Genomic DNA, 21,887 nt, shown 5'->3' with positions numbered 1-21,887 from the left:
ATATATTATTTTACTCTGGCGCAAAATATGCTCTTTCTCATCTTTTTTCCACTATTTCACAGCACTGCTCTATGCTGCAGTCAGTTAACTGAGTTAAGGGGGCCAACTAACGTACATTATGATATTAGGCTGATTTCATAGCAGCACAGAAACCAGCATATTCTGTAGCAGAATTTATAAATAATCAGCCCTGTAGCATCAGCTGCTACAAGTATTGTATATATATATATATATATATATATATATATATATATATATATATATATATATATATATATATATATATATACAGTGGCTTGCAAAAGTATTCGGCCCCCTTGAACTTTTCCACATTTTGTCACATTACAGCCACAAACATGAATCAATTTTATTGGAATTCCACGTGAAAGACCAATACAAAGTGGTGTACACGTGAGAAGTGGAACGAAAATCATACATGATTCCAAACATTTTTTACAAATAAATAACTGCAAAGTGGGGTGTGCGTAATTATTCAGCCCCCTGAGTCAATACTTTGTAGAACCAACTTTTGCTGCAATTACAGCTGCCAGGCTTTTAGGGTATGTCTCTACCAGCTTTGCCCATCTACAGACTGAAATCCTTGCCCATTCTTCTTTGCAAAACAGCTCCAGCTCAGTCAGATTAGATGGACAGCGTTTGTGAACAGCAGTTTTCAGATCTTGCCACAGATTCTCCATTGGATTTAGATCTGGACTTTGACTGGGCCATTCTAACACATGGATATGTTTTGTTTTAAACCATTCCATTGTTGCCCTGGCTTTATGTTTAGGGTCATTGTCCTGCTGGAAGGTGAACCTCCGCCCCAGTCTCAAGTCTTTTGCAGACTCCAAGAGGTTTTCTTCCAAGATTGCCCTGTATTTGGCTCCATCCATCTTCCCATCAACTCTGACCAGCTTCCCTGTCCCTGCTGAAGAGAAGCACCCCCAGAGCATGATGCTGCCACCACCATATTTGACAGTGGGGATGGTGTGTTCAGAGTGATGTGCAGTGTTAGTTTTCCGCCACACATAGCGTTTTGCATTTTGGCCAAAAAGTTCCATTTTGGTCTCATCTGACCAGAGCACCTTCTTCCACATGTTTGCTGTGTCCCCCACATGGCTTGTGGCAAACTGCAAACGAGACTTCTTATGGTTTTCTGTTAACAATGGCTTTCTTCTTGCCACTCTTCCAGATTCCCCCACCAGAGCTGTAGATCTCTGCAGCTCGTCTAGAGTCACCATGGGCCTCTTGGCTGCATTTCTGATCAGCGCTCTCCTTGTTCGGCCTGTGAGTTTAGGTGGACGGCCTTGTCTTGGTAGGGTTACAGTTGTGCCTTACTCCCTCCATTTCTGAATGATCGCTTGAACAGTGCTCCGTGGGATGTTCAAGGCTCTGGAAATCTTTTTGTAGCCTAAGCCAGCTTTAAATTTCTCAATAACTTTATCCCTGACCTGTCTGGTGTGTTCTTTGGACTTCATGGTGTTGTTGCTCCCAATATTCTTAGACAACCTCTGAGGCCATCACAGAGCAGCTGTATATGTACTGACATTAGATTACACACAGGTGCACTCTATTTAGTCATTAGCACTCATCAGGCAATGTCTATGGGCAACTGACTGCACTCAGACCAAAGGGGGCTGAATAATTACGCACACCCCACTTTGCAGTTATTTATTTGTAAAAAAATGTTTGGAATCATGTATGATTTTTGTTCCACTTTGTACACCACTTTGTATTGGTCTTTCATGTGGAATTCCAATAAAATTGATTCATGTTTGTGGCTGTAATGTGACAAAATGTGGAAAAGTTCAAGGGGGCCGAATACTTTTGCAAGCCACTGTACAAGAACTTATGTGTGCGGTACTCTGCTTTATTTTATATATATATATATATATATATATATATATATATATATAGTCAAAATGCAATACTGGCACTCACGTATAAATCTCAAATCTGCCTGGGTGTAGTCTTCACAGTGAAAACGAGATAAGAAGAAAAAGAAGCCGCTCTCTCAGGACTTAGGTGCAAAAATAAAAAGTAATTTATTGAGTAGTCTACTCAATAAATTACTTTTTATTTTTGCACCTAAGTCCTGAGAGAGCGGCTTCTTTTTCTTCTTATATATATATATAAGACCAGTATACAAGACACAGCATTTTTAGTCATTTATTAGAATACATAAAAATAAACTTGAGTAATGAGTATTTTTATTAATTAAAGGAGAAAGAAAGGTAAAAACTAAGTAAGATTTATCAGAAAGGTCTATGTAAATACAGCCATAAGCACTGAAATGCTGCACTGACTTCTCTGTGCACTGACTCTCTGCTGTCTCCTCTCTCCTGCTCCCCCCTCACTCAAGAATGCTAAGAACTCACTCCCCCCCTTAGGAATGTAGATCTGAGCCAATCAGCAGGAAGCTGACTCGTAGGGGCACATTTACTTATCCACGAACGCTCTGAGCGTTCGTTCGATTGGACCAATCATATTTTCCGCGACTTTTTCGTACCTTGCGCGACATATTTTTAGCGCGCAAAAAATCAGATCGGTTTTGCTGCTGTTCACAATCGTTCGGTACAAAACTTTAGTGGCTTTCGGATCGCCAATACGATATTATCGAAATGGCATGTTATACAGTTTTATGTATTGTTTATGCTGTGTGTGGCAGGTATCTAGCACAGTGCTGTCCAACTGGTGGCCCGCAGCCCCCGACCTGTCTGGCTGCTGTGACTGTTTACCTTTGTGTATGCTTTAAATGGTATAAATTCTGAGATGAAATGGCATTGCATGGCACACACAGGCAGCATAGGGTAGGCAGAGTATGGCACACACAGACAGTTACGGGCAGACAGAGTATGGCACACACAGGCAGCATAAGGGAGGCAGAGTGCTGCCTGTGTGTGCCATACTCTGACTTATAGAGTTATCGCGACATCATTAACATCCACTTGCCCCATACAACAAATAATGTTAAAAAGGAAACCAAATTAACCCCCCCAAAAAAAAAAAAAAAAAACAACCACTTCCCCAATAGCACCCAGTGCGGGCTGGACTGACTCACAGCCACCAGCACGTATATAACAACAGACAGCGTGGACAGAATAGACTGAAATATGTATAAATACCACTCAAGGGTTATCTAAAAAAGTGAGTAATAGTTCACCCGCACTCATAAGATATCTACTAACTAGTGCCCTGTGTCCCGGCCGGGAACTTACTTTTGGGTCACAACCGTCAGAGGCGCCCGCTCTTACACATGGCGCACCGCCGTTCCTTTCCTGGTAGTGACGTCACTACTGTGAGTCAGGTAAAGAGCTACGGGTCCTCCTAGGTTCCACTATCCGACGCGTTTCGCGCACCTGCGCTTAATCATGGATTACTAAGTCAGGGCAATCACTACTCACTTATATACCTCCCCCCACTACAGGGTAACACCTCCTTACCGATACTCTGCCTACCCAATGCTGCCTGTGAGAGGTGAACCTGGCAGGGGTTTGTTCTGGGAGTTTTTTAGTAGTTGGAAATAGCCATTAAATGGTCCCTAAGGTATGTAATTATATGCTGGGGGTTGCTGTGCTACCCACAGGGGAGGAGGAGGCGGCATATGGATTTAAAGGTGTGTCTTAATATGACATAATATAATTCTTTCATATATTAATAAATATTGAAATCCCCGCAGTGAGGACCAAGCATTTGGGTTTTTGCTGCACTACCACCATTGTGATAAAATGGGTGTGGTTTGAAGTGGGTGTGGTTCAAAAAAGGGGAGTGGTCAAAACTGGCTTCCATTAACAGCCCTCCACCCTGTGCGCTAGAGAAATTCCGGCCCTCGGCACCACAGAAGTTGGACAGCACTGCAGTAATATAACTGACTTCTTTGGAGAGCACCTTGGTCTTCATGGTGTGATGCCTCTTTATGTGTTTTTTTTTCCCTTTCAGTTCAGATAATCTACATTTTGCAAGAGGGCCTGAATGAGCAGATTTATTAATTGGGTATTAAGTTTGGATTTGGATATTTTTCCAGCTATGTTCTTTCAAGAAGTAAAAAGCTTGCCACACCAAAACATGGCAAACATTTTACTTTAAAAAAAAGTACGATAATATCGGTGCGTGTATGGCCACCTTTACTTGTACTTTATTTTCAGCAGCCAGAACTGGTATCTGATAAATGCAAGATATATGCAACAGCTTTTTAAAATGCAAAGGTTGGTAAAAGATATGGGACAATGGGTAATGGGATATCATAGTATATGCCTATTCAGTTGCCCATACTGTTTTGTTGGAATTTCTTGGAAGATTTTCTTGGAAGTAATACAGGATATTTCTTTGAAACTAATCCAATCAAAGGGATCAAAAGCAACACTCAAAAAACTAGAATTCAAATGTAACACCTAGGAACCAGTCCAGATATAAAAACATTACTACCAAAAGTAATTTTAGAAAAAAAAAATCACTCCAAAATAAATTATAAAAAAACCTTTAATCACAAATGTAGCCAAAAGACCAACATGAACAAAATAACATCATAATATTCTTATTAAATCAGTGCACCACCCCAAGAAAAATAATTTCAGTGCAGCACCACCCCAGTGATGTGAGCACTCAATACTTTTGTAAAAATTAGTACATAAAAAACATTAATTAAATGACATATGAAATCTAGCCCCAATTTCCCAATAGACAGAACTTGGACATGTAAATAACTAATAGTTTAATGCTTACTGGTTAGGATTTGAGCCATATCTTAAGAGCAAATCAACCATCTTTGAAAGCCCAAGCAAGGCTGCAATGAACAATGGAGTTTGACCCAAGGAGTTAATACAATCCACAGACATACCTGGAAATTAATAAATGACAGGTTACCATTACAATTTTCAAAGCATCTGTTCAGTCAATAAAAACATTCACAGTAGTTCAGAGTTAGGGAAACCCTAGGTTCCTAACAGTCACTCTCATTCGCTCCAAGATTTCAGCAAATTTTAAAGTATTTATAGGCATTCTCTATTCAAAAACTTTTTTTTTGCACAGTGAAATAAAATGTAAATATTAAATAGAATATAATTTAACAACTTTTCAACGCACAACATTTTTTCTGTGATTTGAAAGTCATTTGTAAATGTAAAAGTAGCAAGCCTGTTCCTTGCTCTTTTGAGTACTGAAACTGTATAAAAGAAGCCAGGTGTGATTAGGACTGTGAAGAGGCATACAAATAAGTAGCCTAAAAAAACTACTCTCTGCCCCTCCCGCCCACAACCAAAAAATAGTCTGAAATTCCCCTCCCTACCTCCATAAAAAAGTAACACTGCCGCTGATTTTAAAGGACAAAATACACTCCCCACTGATATAATTATACTTCATTTTGCTGCATATTTACTAGTAAAAGTGTAACTCCAAATAGACAGTTAAAAAAAAAGCTTACCATACTGTCACTGACTATCAAAAACAATTGGCAAGTTATAATGAATGCTGTACTTTTTTTTAATTCCTCACCTTTCCCTACCTCACCCTTTGCTGGTATTTTTCTTTATGTTTAAAACAATTCAATAAAAACCTGTACTAAGAGAAAATATCAAGTTTTGTAAAGCCTCTTCAAGTCTTTTAGAATCAGCCAGGGAGAAAAAACTGTATCTCAAGTATTCCTTGAGGTACAGTAAAGTTTTAGTTATCATAATTGAGAGAGATTATATATTAAGTTGGAGTATTAAAATATTACAGTTATCTAGGAACTTACACGCTTTACCTTTTTTGAGCATTTCTTTAACTTTTGTATAACAGCCATGTTTTACTTCATCATGAAGTTGTTTTTCAGCACAGTCATATTTAATTGAGCCAATCTGGACTGGACATGGTTGTAGAAGATTAGTAGAGTGAGACATCCTGTCATAAAATACATGTTTAATGTATACGCCCTTTTATTGTACAACACTGGAATATGTTGGTGTTTTATAAATACATGTTAATAATGTCAAAATATATTAAAAAAACAATTTAGATGGATATTAATTTTTATAATTTTTTTTATACATTTAAAGGAGAAGGAAAGGCTAATAAAGAGTTAATCTCAATGCTCTGTGACAGGTGAGCGGTGAACGTGTGGAGGGGGGTGGGGGGTTATGGCGGCTATACAAAACTCTGCGCCGTTCACTGAAACAAGTATGTGGGTTCTAGTATATGTATCTCTGTAAATCTTTCATTAGGCAAGCCAGAAGTATAGCGTTTTTACACAGCAATAGTAGTACTATTTATTAGTGTGCTTAATAGATTTTGCTTTTCCTTGTCCTTTAAATATTTTTTAAATACAGGTATGGGATCCCTTATCCGGAAACCCGTTATCCAGAAAGTTCAGAATTACGGAAAGGCCATCTCTCATAGACTTCATTATAAGCTAATAATTCTAATTTTTAAAAATGATTTCCTTTTTCTCTGTAATAATAAAACAGTACCTTGTACTTGATCCCAACTAAGATATAATTAATACTTATTGGAGGCAAAACAAGCCTATTGGGTTTATTTAATGTTTAAATGATTTTTAGCAGACTTAAGTTATGGAGATCCAAATACAGATAGATCCCTTAGAGGAGTGGTCCTTGGGTGCCTACACACAATGAAAATTTTTTGAGAAAGCCATGGTTAGGGCACAACAGTCACTAAAGCTTTGGGGGAGCAAGATTCAGCATCTGCAAACACCAAAGATTATGCCTCAAAAATGGTACCGTATCTTGGTAAAAAATGCAATCTTTACTTAGGGCGCTGGCTGTCTGTAAGTATTTTCCATTTCCCCTTCTGCATGTATATACTACACAAAGTGGCCCCTCCATAGACCAAAACTGTAATTTCAAAAACGATAAACTAAAAAGTCAGACTATTACCTGAAAAGCTGTGTTTCTGAGCAATATTCTCCTAAAACAAGTGCCCCAGTGGGGTCTAGATTACCACTGAAGCAAATAGAAGGGCAATTCAGAACAATTTGCTACCTGCCCATCATTTCACAGGCAGCAAATCTCCAAATCGCCCCCAAGTACCAAAAGTGACTTCTCATTAAATGGCAATTTAAATAATAGACTTTCACTTAGAATGCAAGGTAATATTATATCTCACCTTAAAAGGGGTTGTTCAACTTAAATTAACAATGCAGCTCCTCTAAATTAATTAACACAGAATATGTGTAATGTCTAACTTCACGTCACACTGATTTCTGACGCTTTCCCCAAGGCTCCGTCAGGTTATTTTTGCACAACTTCTACACTAAGTTTGTGTGCAGCAACCATTCTCTACGCCTGTGATCCCCAACCAGTGGCTCCCCAACCCCTTGGATGTTGCTCCCAGAGGACTAAAAAGCAGGTGCTCATTTTTGAATTTCTGGTAAGGAGGCAAGTTCTGATTGCATAAAAAAGTGAAGGTTTAATGGCAAACAGAGCCTTCTGTAGGCTGCCAGTCCACATTAAGTAGCCAATTATAGCTCTTATTGGCACCCCCAAGAACCATTTTAATGCTTGTGTTGCTCCCCAACACTTTTTCCATTTAAATGTGGTGCATGGGTATAAAAGGTTGGGTATCCCTGATCTACTGTACCCCTACCCAGTTCAAAATGGTTACTTCACAGAACATACACATTTACGCAACTTATTTAGGTCTACAGCATTATTGCCTATAAAACATCTATCCTTAATGAAAACGCCTGTGCCCCATTCTCGGTCGTCATGAAAATTGTTTTGAACACGCCATTCATAGTGTTGCGAGACACCTGCGCACACCTTCAACATCTCCCTTGTAGCAGACCTTCTGATCTCGCTATCATCAACGGGAAATAAACTACGCCACCTCTGTTTATCCACCACTGCCGCCAATTCCGTCGCTCGTCCCTCCCACATAAACGCGCGGCGGCGGGATACTGTGACGTCATTAGGACGATTGACCAAAAAAAAAAACATAAAAGGTACTTTATTTTTATGGTATTTTTATGGTAGTATGGTAGATATGTGGAATATAGGTGGTGTATAACTAATCATGTTGCTGCACAGATTTAATATCGCTAAACCTGTCACGCAAAGCACTCTATAACACATGGCAGACATTCTGATGTTCAAAGTGCGTTAAAACATTTTATATACAGACAGTCGTTTTTCATTACGCTATTGTGAAGCGTTCGTCCTCTTCTTTAAAGATTGTCCTTTAGCGCTTCCCGTACCTGCGGGGGACTGTAATCGCCATGTTTAGTAACGGCAGCACTTGCAGTTCTGTATTATAAAAATATACTTTGAAATGTGGCGGAGGCGTGACTCAAGCACGCAAGAGTTATGTAGTGCATGGAAATAATTGTTTTTGGCAGCATGCAGAGGGATGTAGGCAGTTTTCCCTTGGCACCCGCCTTGAGGGTAAAATTGATCGCTACAGGCTTCCGTACAGTGGAGACTATCCTTGAGTTCAATGCTGTGGAGTTAAGCAAAGGTAAATTACTACTATTGGAAGGTGTTACGTCTTTTTAGCTTGATTCCCGCTCGTACTGTACGTAGGCAATGAGGATGTGTATCTACATTTATAAATTACTTGTAAATAGGTTGGCTGGCTTTATTAGTATAGGAGTACAGAACTTTGTGAATTTAAAACAGAGATGAATTTTAGTTCAGGGCATTTGAATTCTACAAGCAGTACATAATATTGTACAACAAAAAGTATATTTGGTGTGCATATAGACTTGCTGATCATGACATTTAAAGGGTCTGGCTTCCGAATCAAAATGTGTTAAAGGAACAGTAACACCAAAAAATGAAAGTGTATAAAAGTAACTAAAATATAATGTGCTGCTGCCCTGCACTGGTAAAAGTTGCGTGTTTACTTCAGAAAGTCTACTATAATTTATATAAATAAGCTGCTATGTAGCCATGGAGGCAGCCATTCAAAGGAGAAAAGGCACAGGCACTTAGCAGGTAACAGATAAAACACCATTGTATTCTACAGAGCTTATCTGTTATCTGCTATGTAACCTGTGCCTTTTTTCCAGCTTGAATGGCTGCCCCCCTGGCTACACAGCAGCTTATTATATCAATTATAGTAGTGTTACTGTAGCAAACACACCAGTTTTACTATTGCAGGGCAACAGTGCATTATATTTTTTTACTTTAAAGCTCTTTCATATTTTGGTGTTACTGTTCCTTTAAATTGCCCAACACAACACAGAAACCCATAATACACCTATTACTGTAATCTGTTCCTTCAAAAAGTATGAATAGAAACCATTTTTATATGCTAAAAATCAGCAGTTCTCTCTTTATGCATCATTTGAAAATCTGGCAGGAGAGGAGGGACTAAAACAATGTTACAAATTGTCACAACTCCAAAGCTTGCTCTGTTTCTTTACTTATTGACATCATGTGTGCAGGGAATTGTGGCATTTGGAGGATGCAGACTACTGTTACATTTTTTTTTGAGTTTCAAAGTAGTCAGCTAGACCAGCAGGAGAACAGGTGCTGACAGCGACATAATGCTGCCACTGCTCCTACAGTCTGCACAATAACTATATATTAAAAAAAATTTTAATTGCTCCTACAGTCTGTCTGAGGTGTGAACAGGTGAACAATATGGGTGATTGCAGCCTGAGGCTTAGGTGTGAACACTGCAGGGGGTGAACAATGCAGGGATTAAAAGGTGTGAACAACACAAGGGATTACATTTTAAACAATACAGGGGGTTTACAGCCTGAATCTGAGGTGTTAACCATGCAGGGGGCCAGTACTGATACCATTTAAAGCTTACACAAAGGTAAGCCATCAAAGCAGACAGGTGGGGGGCCACACAGAGGGGGATCGCCAGTTGGACAGCACTGAGCTAGACCAACAGGCTGCTGCAGGGGTGCTGCTGCCATGATGGCTGCCAAGTTACCAGAGGTAGCAAAAATTCACCCCTGGTAACTTAAAGAGTGCTAGACTTATTTAAAAACTCATTTTTTATTATATGTCCAAATGTTGCTTGTTTATTGAACAGATTCATGTCACAGGGTATTTTCAAGTATGTAAAACATACTTTTTGCCCATTGTTTTGATTAAGAAATATGTTTTTATTTCTTACACTAAAAAGCAAAATCTGAAATGAAATGAAACCAACACAAACAGCAGTTCACTGAGAAGCCTCTGTATGGTGAACAGCTCTTTATCTCAAAGCCTAACAAAGGCTTTTGTTTAGGGAAAAGGGGTTGTTTATACAGAGGGCTTCTCTGTAAAACAAAGTAAATAAACTCCTCTCTTCCCTAAGTGGAGGCCTTTGTTAGGCCTTAAGTTAGAGAGCAGATCATTATACAGAGGCTTCTCTACTTCTATGATATATTCTGCTTGTGCAAGAAGAAGGTAGAATGTGGTTTTAGATTTTGCCCTATTTAATCCATATAACAAAAACATATATTTTTCAGAATTAAAACAATAGCCAAAACCAAGGCCTATTTATTGAACTAATGATGAAAGGGTTATACAGCCCCTTTAGAAACTTAAGTGCTACTGAGACATTCTTTTGAAAATTAATAGCAACAGGTCAGCAGTACTTGTATTGTAAGTCCATCTGGGCCTCAGGCAGCATCAGCCATTAGTTTGTACTCAAACCTTTGGAAAGATAGCACCTCCTCCAGCCCAGCATGACTGCACAACTGGGCTAGGGGGACTCTTGAGCGGTATTTTCTATGGAAAGATGAATTACTTTTCTTGTAATTCTGACACATTCATATAAAAAAAGAGAAGCGATGAATTGAGGGACCATAATGAATAATTAAAATATTTTTAAATAGTTACAGAAGGCTCATCATTGACTCTATACTTTATATTTTTTTCATCATATCTATCACAGCTGCACTACAAGAGATCATATTTAAAGGAGAAGTAAAGTCATTTTGACATTTTACTGCCAATAGATCCGACACATTGGTGCCACCTAGAATGCTATATTTATTCTGCAGAAAGCTTTATCATACTTGGGCAAAGAGTTCTAGAAGCTTTCTCTGTTTGTTTAAGATTGCATCTGCCATTTTAGCTTAGTCTTCATAGCTTCCTGCTTGCAGCTTAGCCTATAGCTCAGATTACACATTCCTAAGGGCGAGGGGAGTGAGTTTTATGAATTCTTATGGGAGGGGGGTGCAGGAGAGAGGAGAGAACTGAGCAGACTCGGGCCCCTGGAAGGAAGGATATTTCTGAGAGAGGGTCAGATATTCTATTCTAAGAACATGTTTACATAAAAGGAGACAAGAAATCATGTGTTTCTTTTGATAGTGAACTCAGTGCAGCATTACTGTAAGTGTTTATGGCTGTATTTACATAGACCTGATTAACCTTACTTAGTTTATACTTTTCCTTCTCCTTGCTTGACAATTGCATGGTTTTTAGCTGTTTTTAGTGCAATGTTTATCTGCATTGCATATGCCAGTGGTATGTACATTACAGCTGTGGGTGATCTGTACATTACACTACTATACAGTAAAATATCTGCCGTCTTTTGTGCCTACTTGTAATGTGCAGGATTACCACTATTTTGCAAAATAATGTTTGTCTTTTAGCATTTTTCTAGAACTTCCCTACAAATGAATGTTATGCAGTATAACATCCCTCCTTCACAAAATATCACTTTCATAAGGGGCTTTAGGCACAGGATATTAAACACATTTTTGTGAAAAGGGTAGTTGCCATTCCTTATATAATCTGTGCAATACACTCCCCCTTTTGCTAAATGTTGTAAATTATTATTGTTCTTTAATTTAAAATACATTTTGTTTTGATCTACAGAAGCTGGTATCTCTAATGAGGAGGCTTTGGAAGTTCTACAAATTGTAAAAGGAGAAGCACAAAGCAGCTCATCATGTCAGATAATCCAAAAGCACACAGCATTCGATCTGCTTGGGCAGGAACAATCTCAGGGATTTGTTATAACATTCTGTTCAGCTCTGGATGAAATCTTAGGTGGAGGAATCCCAGTAGCCAAGATTACAGAGATCTGTGGTGTACCTGGTGTGGGGAAGACACAATTATGGTAATGAAATTTTAAAAAATTGATAATTTAGTAGAAAATATTGTTAATATACTATATAATGTCTACCTACATCTACCTTGTGTAGAATATTGCTACACAAGGCATTTTCTCTGCCAGCGGAGAAAGTCTGCTCCAACCAGGTTAGTGGTATGTGCATACTGGCAGGAATGGCATCCCCCTCTCAGTGTTTACACTCGTTGGGCTTATGTTCAAAATGCACAGTTGTGTGTTTTCTGACCAAAATCCACCCTTCAATCACTGACAGGAGCATACGGTTTATGTCAATGTATATAGACCAGGGGCAGATTTTCTTCAGCAGTGGTTTCCCTCCATTGAAGAAAATGCCTCATGCTGCCAGTTTATTTTGAAGGTCAATTTGTGCATCAGAGATTTAATGTGATAATATACTATATATATTGCCCCAACTTTTGCAGTGAGCCTATTGGCAAATGGGTGAAACCTTTGTGGGGCATGGGCATCATGAGAATTCAAGTGTTGGCAACAGTCAGTACTTGCAGGTAGGAGCCTTGCATTTACAGATTCATCAAAAAAGCTGCAGGGCATCCTTTTGCATTATGTACCAAAAAGGCACCGCTGTCAGATTGGTGCACAGCACTAGTATAGATTGATTCTCTACCATTTATTGTAAGTCATACAATCTTAAAGGAAAAAGAAAGCCAAAGTCACTTGGGGGTGCCAAAATGTTAGGCACCCCCAAGTGACTTTGACCACCTACCTTTTATCCCGGGCTGGTGCCCCTGTGAGGAGGGAACAGCACCAGCCCGGGGTAGCTGCCGGCGCTTCCTTCCTTCTGTTTCGCTGCGCGCGCATGCGCAGTAGAGTGAAAAGCCGAACTTAAACATTAAAGTCGGCTTTTCACTCTACTGCGCATGCGCCCACCGCTGGCATTCCGGAAAAGGAAGCCAGAACACGGAAACGATCCGCTCCAGGTGCCCCGGGCTGGTGCTGTTTTCTCCCAACAGGGGCACCAGCCCGGGGTACGAGGTAAGCGGTTAAAGTCACTTGGGGGTGCCTAACATTTTGGCACCCCCAAGTGACTTTACCTTTTGTTTCCCTTTAAAAGGAGCTTCTTGGGAAGAAGCATGCCCCCTGAGATTTAGTAGAGATTTAGTATTTTTAGAACCTCAGCTATTTCCTTATGTATATAATCATTTATGACTTGGAGACCAGCATAGCTTTGAAAAGAGACAGTAAATAAAAAGAAGCTTGGGAGAATTTTTTGACATCTTGAGATACAGGCTTAAGTTACTTAATGAATTATAGACTTTTCTGTGAGTGGACTGCTGAGCACAGTTTAATAAAAGACAAGGGTCTAGTATAAAGAATCAATGTTGATTGAAAGACCACAGCATAGAAGGCATTTCATCGCAGCCAAAGCTCAACTATTATAAAGCTATATGAAGATGGTGACTGGTTTTGTAAACAGACCAAAGAACTTCTGGCTAGGAAGCTGACACACTACCCTATTGGCCATCCTGGACTGTCACTGAGTTTTATGAATTCTTATGGGAGGGGGGGGCAGGAGAGAGCTGTGCAGACTCTGGCCCCAGGAATGAAAGATTTTTCTGAGAGAGGAAGTCTGATAGGGAAAAACATGTTTACAATTGTGTGTTTCTTTCTTTTGATAGAGGACCCAGTGCAGCGTTTCTGTAAGTGCCTATGGCTGTATTTACATAGACCTTTCTGATAAAGCTTGCTTAGTTTTTACCTTTCCTTCTCCTTTAAAAATCAAAGCCCTACAAAAATTCAAAGTTTATAAATAGCCACTTTTCCTCATTTCTTCCACACTTAAGAAAATGCTGGTTTACCTTGGCATATACTTTCCAGGCCTGAAGACCAACTATAAAGTTGTGGTCTCTAACAAAATATGTGATTGAACACCTACAGTAAAGCTGAGATCAACACAGAACAATGAATCAATGGGCCAATCAAGTGAGGTTAATACTGGCAACATTTTCCTGGACAGGACAGGCCCTAAAAGATCGGCTAAAAGATCTTACTGGTACAGATTTATGGGAGCCATGGCTTCAATATGTAATCTCCCTGTGATGAAACTGGGCATCTCTGCAGGTAATAAATTTCCTTGGCTTGTAAAAAGATGGAGGATGTAAACCCTCTCACCTCAGTTACCAATGAAGTTTCAGATAATAACATACAGAAGGTACAGAATGAGCATTTCAGTCAGTTCGATTTACAAACTTTTTTATGTTGGTTCTTACTTGGCCAATATAGAGACTTCAGATCTCTTTTCAAAAATTTTTTTTTCTTCTCTGCTTGTTCATCTCAACAAATGGCTTACAAGATATTCCTCCCCCATATAATTTATCCCCAATACTCTAATTCTTCTCTCTTATCTTCTCACCCCCAGGTTTTTTACCCAGCCCCTCTTCATTTCTAAGCAATTATGATGTTATGCACACGAGAGCTGTTTAACCATGTTTAGTTTTTCTTTACTTATTCCTATATCTATACATACTGTCAACATTATTTGTAGGTTTTGAAACATGAAATATCTATGGAAAAAAGCTTAGTAGCAAAATACTTTTAAAGACCAACTAAATTAGCTGAATTCCTCAATAACAGCAGCTGATGTTTGTTACAACCAGCAGATGGTGCTGTAAGTCCATCCTATGTTTTTTCATTTACTCTAATTCTTCAAACCAGCAGCAAATAATGCTATAATTGTGTTCCATTTTGTCTGTGTTCCCTAACTGCTCCTGTGAGAAGTACACAATCACGGTTTTAGATCAAAAGAGGAGGCCTATAAGCCATATGATATTATACAAGCTTTTTCTGTTTTCTACAGAATGTCCTACATTTACTAAAAAGGCAGAACTGAAAAACTCCATGCTGGAAAAGTCACAAAAATGCGAAATTTTTCAAATTGTTGCATGAAAAGTTTGACTTTTTCGAATTGTCGCACAAAAAAACAGCTTAAAGTTTTGGTTCGCGATTGTGGGATTCAGATTTTTAGTCATTTTGACACATAGTGGCACATTTATCAATGTACAAATTAGTATGATTACAAAAAAATCGTATTTTTTCTAATTTATAGAACTGCGATTTTTTTTCGTCAATTTCCACATCTTTTTCGTGCTTTGCGTCAATTTGTGCGACAAAAACGTATTTGTTGCAACGAGTACAAACGTTTCGTTAATCATTCAAGCTTCAGTACCATGACTTTTCTTTGGCCAGGTTGGAGCTGCAGAGTGCCATTGATTCCTATGGGAGACTTTCCTTGGGCCAGGTTGGAGCTGCAGAGTGCCATTGATTCCTATGGGAGACTTTCCTTGGGCCAGGTTGGAGCTGCAGAGTGCCATTGATTCCTATGGGAGACTTTCCTTGGGCCAGGTTGGAGCTGCAGAGTGCCATTGAGCCCTATGGGAGACTTTCCTTGGGCCAGGTTGGAGCTGCAGAGTGCCATTGAGTCCTATGGGAGACTTTCCTTGGGCCAGGTTGGAGCTGCAGAGTGCCATTGAGCCCTATGGGAGACTTTCCTTGGGCCAGGTTGGAGCTGCAGAGTGCCATTGAGCCCTATGGGAGACTTTCCTTGGGCCAGGTTGGAGCTGCAGAGTGCCATTGAGTCCTATGAGAGACTTTCCTTGGGCCAGGTTGGAGCTGCAGAGTGCCATTGAGTCCTATGGGAGGCTTCTAATATCATGCACTGAAGGATTTAAGGATTTAATTTTCGTAACTTTCGAATCGTACCACAATACGATTTTTTGCGCTATTAACGCACATCAGAAATTTTCGTATTTAGTCCGAATTATTTGCAATCGTACTTTTAATGATTCAGACTTTGATAAATCTGCTCCATAGTAAATTTTGGGAAAAGTTGCAACTTTTTTTCTGTGACTTTTAGAGCTTAAAATTTAAATGGAAAAATAAAAATCAGACTGTTAGTAAATGTCACATTTAGAGCTTACAGTTTTGTTTGCTAAAGCTGACACAGATGTGCACTATTCCTTAGTATTTTTACTAAATAGGTAATAGGTTCACTGAACCAAATGTTAGGTTAACATTCGCCTAGGCAGGATTTTCACCTTGGAAAAGAAAAATAATCATAAATGTATCTCAGAACAGACAAGACAAGGATACAATTCATTCTTTAGAAAATGTACTGTTGCTTCCTATATAGTATTGCATTGTTATATTAGTACAGGTAGGGGATCCATTATCCGGAAACCCGTTATCCATAAAGCACTGAATTACAGAAAGCCCATCTACCATAGACTCCATTATAAGCAAATAATTCTAATTTTTAAAAATGGTTTCCTTTTTCTCTGTAATAATAAAACAGTAACTTGTAATTGATCCCAACTAAGATATAATTAATCCTTATTAGAGGCAAAACAATCCTATTGGGTTTAATTATTAATGTTAAAATGATTTTTAGTAGACTTAAGGCACAGAGATTCAAATTATGGAAAGGTCCCTTATCCAGAAAGCCCCAGGTCCCGAGCATTCTGGATAACAGGTCCCATAACTGTATTGGCATTGGGCAACAAACAAATGGTACTTAAATGTCTTGTTCTTAGTTAAAATGGTTTTTTGTATGTATGTCTACTTCATTGCTGTTACCCGATGATGTTAACATTACGTTAGACAAAGTGAAGTGTATAGTGTAGCAAAAAGTTTAAATCTGGACAGCATTCTGGTGTATTGGATTAAAGTCTGTGCCCTGCTCACCATGAAAAGCACAAGGAGGACTTTTGGTCCATCACCTCCCAATGGAACAAGGTGAGGGAGGGTTTGGATCACTCTGTATAAAGGGGAAAAGGTGTTCTGGTGCCTGCAGTACTACAGACTATTAGGGTTTGCTTTAAATCTGTGAAATAAAGTATGTGTATTAAAAAAGACATAAATTCATTTTTTAAAAACTTCAGGTAATGTTTGTCCACCATATTTACATTGGCCCAACTAATCATATAAAAAAAATGTTTATCCTTAAGAAATGGGTTAACTCTAGTAACAGGTTATATGGTAAATATTTGTTTTTGTTTAAAACTATTATAAATTCATTAGAACACAATTGTTTTTATTGCTTATTGTTATAATGCAACAACAATCACTTGCCTGGTGGGGTGCAGCCCAGAGCTATTTTGGTACTTGCATTCTGTATCCATATACAGAATGCAAGTACCAAAATGCCTGGTGGGGTGAAGCCCAGAGCTATGTGATTGCTGTTGTGGCAGTGCCAAAACATCAAGAAGAGTTAGGCTGCTGCCATACTATTACAGATGAGCATAACATTTTGGGTTACAGTGTGAAAAATTGTATCTGTTCCATGTCATATATCTCCCAGGAGACCTTATTTGAATTTCTGCTGTAGCAGGTCCAGACTGGCAATCTGTGGATTCTGACAAATGGCAGAAGGGCTGCTGTAAGATGCCATAGACAGTCACTTAGTAGGCTGATCAGGAGCTCTTTCGGCCTCTGTGTACTTTAATGCCTGGGCCTATTGTAAACATAAACATACTAAAACCCAGTTAATGGCAAGATGCATTTGATAGTAAGCACTTCTGTTGCTACAGGGACAACCCATTGCTGAACAATGTCTTTTTTTTTTTCTTCTTTTCATCTTTTACAGTATGCAACTAGCAGTGGATGTTCAGATCCCAGAATGTTTTGGAGGTGTTGCTGGTGAAACTGTTTTTATTGATACAGAATGCAGCTTCCGATTAGAGAGGCTAATGGATATCGCTAATGCTTGTGTTCAACACTGCAATCTTATTGCGCAGGGTCACCAAGATAAGGGTATACATCTAAGTTTCAAGAACTGTACTACATGGTTTGTTTTTTTTAATTATACAGTTATGGGATCAAATTATTAGATTAAATGCTCAATAAATTGGATTTTCTAGATAAGGCATGTTGCCATGATGTGTACCACTTTGCTTTGAGCATAATACATTTAAATAAATAAAGAAAAAAATAGGATCAATAGGATTGATTTGCCGCCAACATAGATCACGGGAAAGCTGTCAAAAATTAGGCATTGCCGTACTTTGGAGCTTTCTGCATAATGAGTTTCTAAAGATCCCATATCTGTATACCTGTATCATTGGACAGTAAATTTTGTTGTGCTATGTTTTTTATTTAAAGTGTGGTACAGAATCATTTATGACATTTAAAACACCCTGAACAGCCAGATATGCCTATGTGTGTCTTGCATTATAGCAGAGTTGTATAACTGCCAATCACTTGTATCCATCGGCATGTGCCAGGTCTAATCTGCCAGGCAATTTCATTGCTTTCTATTCATTTTATAAGAATCCTATGACTAATTATCTGGAACCAAAAAGTGTTTCTCTGAAGTTGAGATGAAATTGAGTTATTAACTCTGCAACAACTGATTATGGATCAACAATGATTTCCTAAACTGCTGCTGTTGGGCATCCACATAACAAGCTATTAGTCTGTTATCCATAATACACATTCTGTACTTCAAATATAATGTGTATTATGGATAACAGACTAATTATGTGGATGCCCCACAGTAGGCTGACCATAAATATATTTGTTAAGCAAAAATGAAGATCTTCTATTTGCTCTGACATACTAGATATTCTTATCTAGACTTGCAAAAATACTGTCTTTGAAAGACTTAGAGCTATTGCACTTTTAAAGGACAAGTAAATCATATAATAGATGGGGAGTTTTCATATAAGTTTATGAGTTTCACACCAGTTAATTATAATTTGGTACATGTGTCAAAGGCTCCACAGTGATGAACGCTGACCAGGAGCATGCACACCAAAATCCAACATCAGGTCATCTTTAGTGCTCATGCTCCAACTTACCAAAAGTGCCATTGTTTGTCATTGATGTCTGAGGAATATAACAATGCACACGTGCGCTGTCATAATAAAATACTTTTTACCTGTTTGAAAGGTAACTGTCCTAGGTGGAAGAGTCGGTGTGAATACAAATAAGGCAGTTGGAGGCAGTTTTCAAAGTCATTTGTTAAATAAAAAATGCTAAAAACATAACATATATGATCATATCAGGCTTTGTAAAAATCAAGATATATGTCCCTTTTAAATTACTCCCACTAAGATGCAAAGATGTATACCTACTGGGTGGTGGATGCTTAATGTAGGTATTAAACATACATTTTGTTTAAATAAATATATATCCTTTTTCTATGCTGTTTTTTTTAGTATTCTTGTTATTATATTTTTCAGATCATATTAAGGCTATGCAGACCTTTACTCTCAATGAAATTCTATCACAGATTTATTACTTCAGTTGCCACGATTATATTGAGCTTCTAGCACAAATAAACTTACTTCCAGACTTTCTTTCCAGTCATCCAAAGGTAATGTATTATGCCATTGTCTAATATATGTGAATACCCAGTTTAGATTTAGAATTTTTTTTAGCAGGCCCTTTTTTTTGCCTGTCATCCATTGCCTTTTCAAGGGCAGCTAATGATTTATGATACCAACTATCAAATTGCCCACCATAATTATGGCTGGTTGTCCCTGTCAAAGTTAGTGGAATTGTGCTGTCTAGGGCAGCAGAAAGAAACTTTTCCAGGAAAAATCACTCTTTTTATTGGCAATAATAAGTCAATTGATACACATTCCTGATGCTTGTGATATTACTTGGGGAAATAATTTAGTCCAGAGGTTCATTACCCTTCAGTATTATGCAAGTGAGTACTGAATGTTAAAGAACGTCAGCACTTAGCCACTCAGATCTTTTATTTTTTTCAGAAGAGAGCCCCTTTTCAGGACATCAAGGCCTGGGAATAATGTAGGAGCAGGTTCCTTACATGAGAAAATTCATATGCGCTATGTTCAGGGGGGGTTTGTCTTACGACCAGTTCTGTACTGGAATTCAAAATAGGCTCTGGCATTTCTAGGGCACAAAGTGCCAAACAGTTTCCAACCAGTCCACTAGATAGTGAGTGTCTATGGCATCTTACAGCAGCCCGTCTGGCATTTGCCAGATTCCACATATTGCCAGTCCAGGCCTGCTGCTACCTGTTGTGTAAGATTTTACAAATAAATACATAAATAATAAGATGGCATGCAAAGCTTTGCATGTGTTTTTAGCACAAATATCTGATGGGATATCTTCTATTTGTCCATAGCACTGAAGGTGCATGCAGTTGCACCATCTTGTCCACTACATATGAAATGGTGACAAGATATAAGGGGTTGTTTACAAAGTGCAGGGCAGAGTGCAACATGAAAAAAATAATAAACAGTCACAAAGCACCATGTGTTTGTATGTTGTACCCTTCCCAGTACTTTGCACCATACTGTGGGTGTTTGTGTGGTATTGTAATGTGCAGTAAGTGGGGTGGGGGCAGGGTCAGTCTTATAAACAGTGGGGCCAAAATGGGACCATTTTGACGGGACCACCTACACAAGGTGTTGCCAGCTGGCACAGGATTCCATGGCTGGGTGGGCAAATAGTCTCCGCCTCTCGCTCTCTCCATGAGACTGATGATGTAACACTGCCTTATCACCTCTCGTTGTCTTGTTCCATTGGCCCCCAACATTTCATGGCTCAATTTGGCCCCCAAGCACTGGGTACTGACACACCAAGCATACTATATACAGTGTGCTTGTGTATTGGCCTCTCAAGCACAGTGAAAGACATTGTGGTATCTGGGATAGCAGTATTAACGCAGTTCCCACTTTGTGTATAATGCCCCAGAACACATAGCTGCGTTATCAGGCAATCATTGTTGGAGGTGGGCTGGACAGATTTATGTGCTTATTCCTGCTTGTGTAGGGCCCTATTGGGCCCAATAGGTCCAATTGTCATAAGAATGGCCCTAAACCTGATTACAGGATCCCTTATTATTGAATGACAAAGTTTATAATCAAGGTCCAGAGCTGGACATTAGGGTGAGTGGGCTCAGACGGGACAGTGGGAACAGCTGTCATTATTTGCAAACATAAGAAAATTATTCACTAATAATTCACAAAGTTCACAGTGCAGATGAAAAGACAAGGGGGAGAGGATTCCAACCTAACAACATCACTGAACACTTGTCAGAAAAGCATGTTACTGGTGCAAGCTCTAAAACAGGATAGCTGGGATCCCTACCCACAAACCGGTGCTTGTTTATGTGTCATGCTATGTAAAATCTGAGTGCAGCTGTAACGTGATGGACAATTACATTCTTATTTAAAGCATTCCATGATATCTTATTTTAAAAATGTGACCATCCAGATATCAACTCTGTAGTAACTAGGTAACGAAAACCTTCTTAGAAACCAGTAATGATCTCAATGCTTTATGGAAGCATAAAGGAAAAAATCTGTATTATAATCCATTATTATGGTCAGAGTTGCTTAGAAACTGTAAAGTAGACCTATCTGAGCAAATTACCATTTAACCCTTTAAGTGCCAGCAGAATTTCACATTTTGTGAATTTTCAGTGCCAGACGTTTTGTAAACATTCTGTGCTCTCCCAATTTAGGGGCTTTTACTGGGGGAAGGGTTAAGTTTAGGTAGGCAAACTATATATTGTTTTTTTCAGGAGAACCTGAGCTTTCCAAATCTTGTGTATTTCCACTTCTGGAACAAGATTTAGAGCTTTAAATACAAAAAAAAAAAAGAAAAAATGCTATTTTTCATGATAGGGATTAATACCAGAAACATATTTTATTTTATGGACACAAATTCAACTGATTTAGAAAGCCTCATGTCTCCCAAACGTGCCAATACCTGATATGTATAGTTTTATGGACATTTCTGACTTCTGTAGATCAAAATCTCCCAGCAGTAAATTACCAAATTTTCAAAGCATTACAGCACAATACGGCATACTTTAGATTCCAAAGCCAAAAATCCTGGAACATTAGTTTTACCCCAGGAAACCATATATTTTTTGGATT

General features: G+C 38.7%; 2 protein-coding genes across 3 annotated transcripts in view; one reads left to right on the top strand and one right to left on the bottom strand.

The window, feature by feature from the left end:
• Window positions 1-7,935, bottom strand: part of tex14 (testis expressed 14, intercellular bridge forming factor) — a 74,101-nt gene extending 66,166 nt beyond the window's left edge. The window contains exons 1-3 of the mRNA XM_031896963.1: window positions 7,755-7,935; window positions 5,741-5,877; window positions 4,723-4,837 (exon numbers count right to left, since the gene is read on the bottom strand). Of these exons, the coding sequence (XP_031752823.1) occupies window positions 4,723-4,837; window positions 5,741-5,876 (251 nt within the window). The 5' untranslated portion in view covers window position 5,877; window positions 7,755-7,935. The remainder of the gene's footprint in view (window positions 1-4,722; window positions 4,838-5,740; window positions 5,878-7,754) is intronic.
• A 65-nt stretch (window positions 7,936-8,000) lies between these two features.
• Window positions 8,001-21,887, top strand: part of rad51c (RAD51 paralog C) — a 45,162-nt gene continuing 31,275 nt past the window's right edge. Inside the window, exons 1-4 of one of the 2 annotated variants that reach the window (XM_004911676.4) lie at window positions 8,001-8,448; window positions 11,760-12,003; window positions 17,615-17,781; window positions 19,212-19,345. In XM_004911676.4, coding sequence (XP_004911733.2) covers window positions 8,307-8,448; window positions 11,760-12,003; window positions 17,615-17,781; window positions 19,212-19,345 — 687 coding nt within the window. In that variant the 5' untranslated portion in view covers window positions 8,001-8,306. 2 annotated transcript variants of the gene reach the window in all.

The sequence above is a fragment of the Xenopus tropicalis genome, chromosome 2 (assembly GCF_000004195.4).
Source record: "Xenopus tropicalis strain Nigerian chromosome 2, UCB_Xtro_10.0, whole genome shotgun sequence".
Lineage (NCBI taxonomy): Eukaryota > Metazoa > Chordata > Amphibia > Anura > Pipidae > Xenopus > Xenopus tropicalis.
This window is presented reverse-complemented; position numbering and strand designations above follow the sequence as displayed.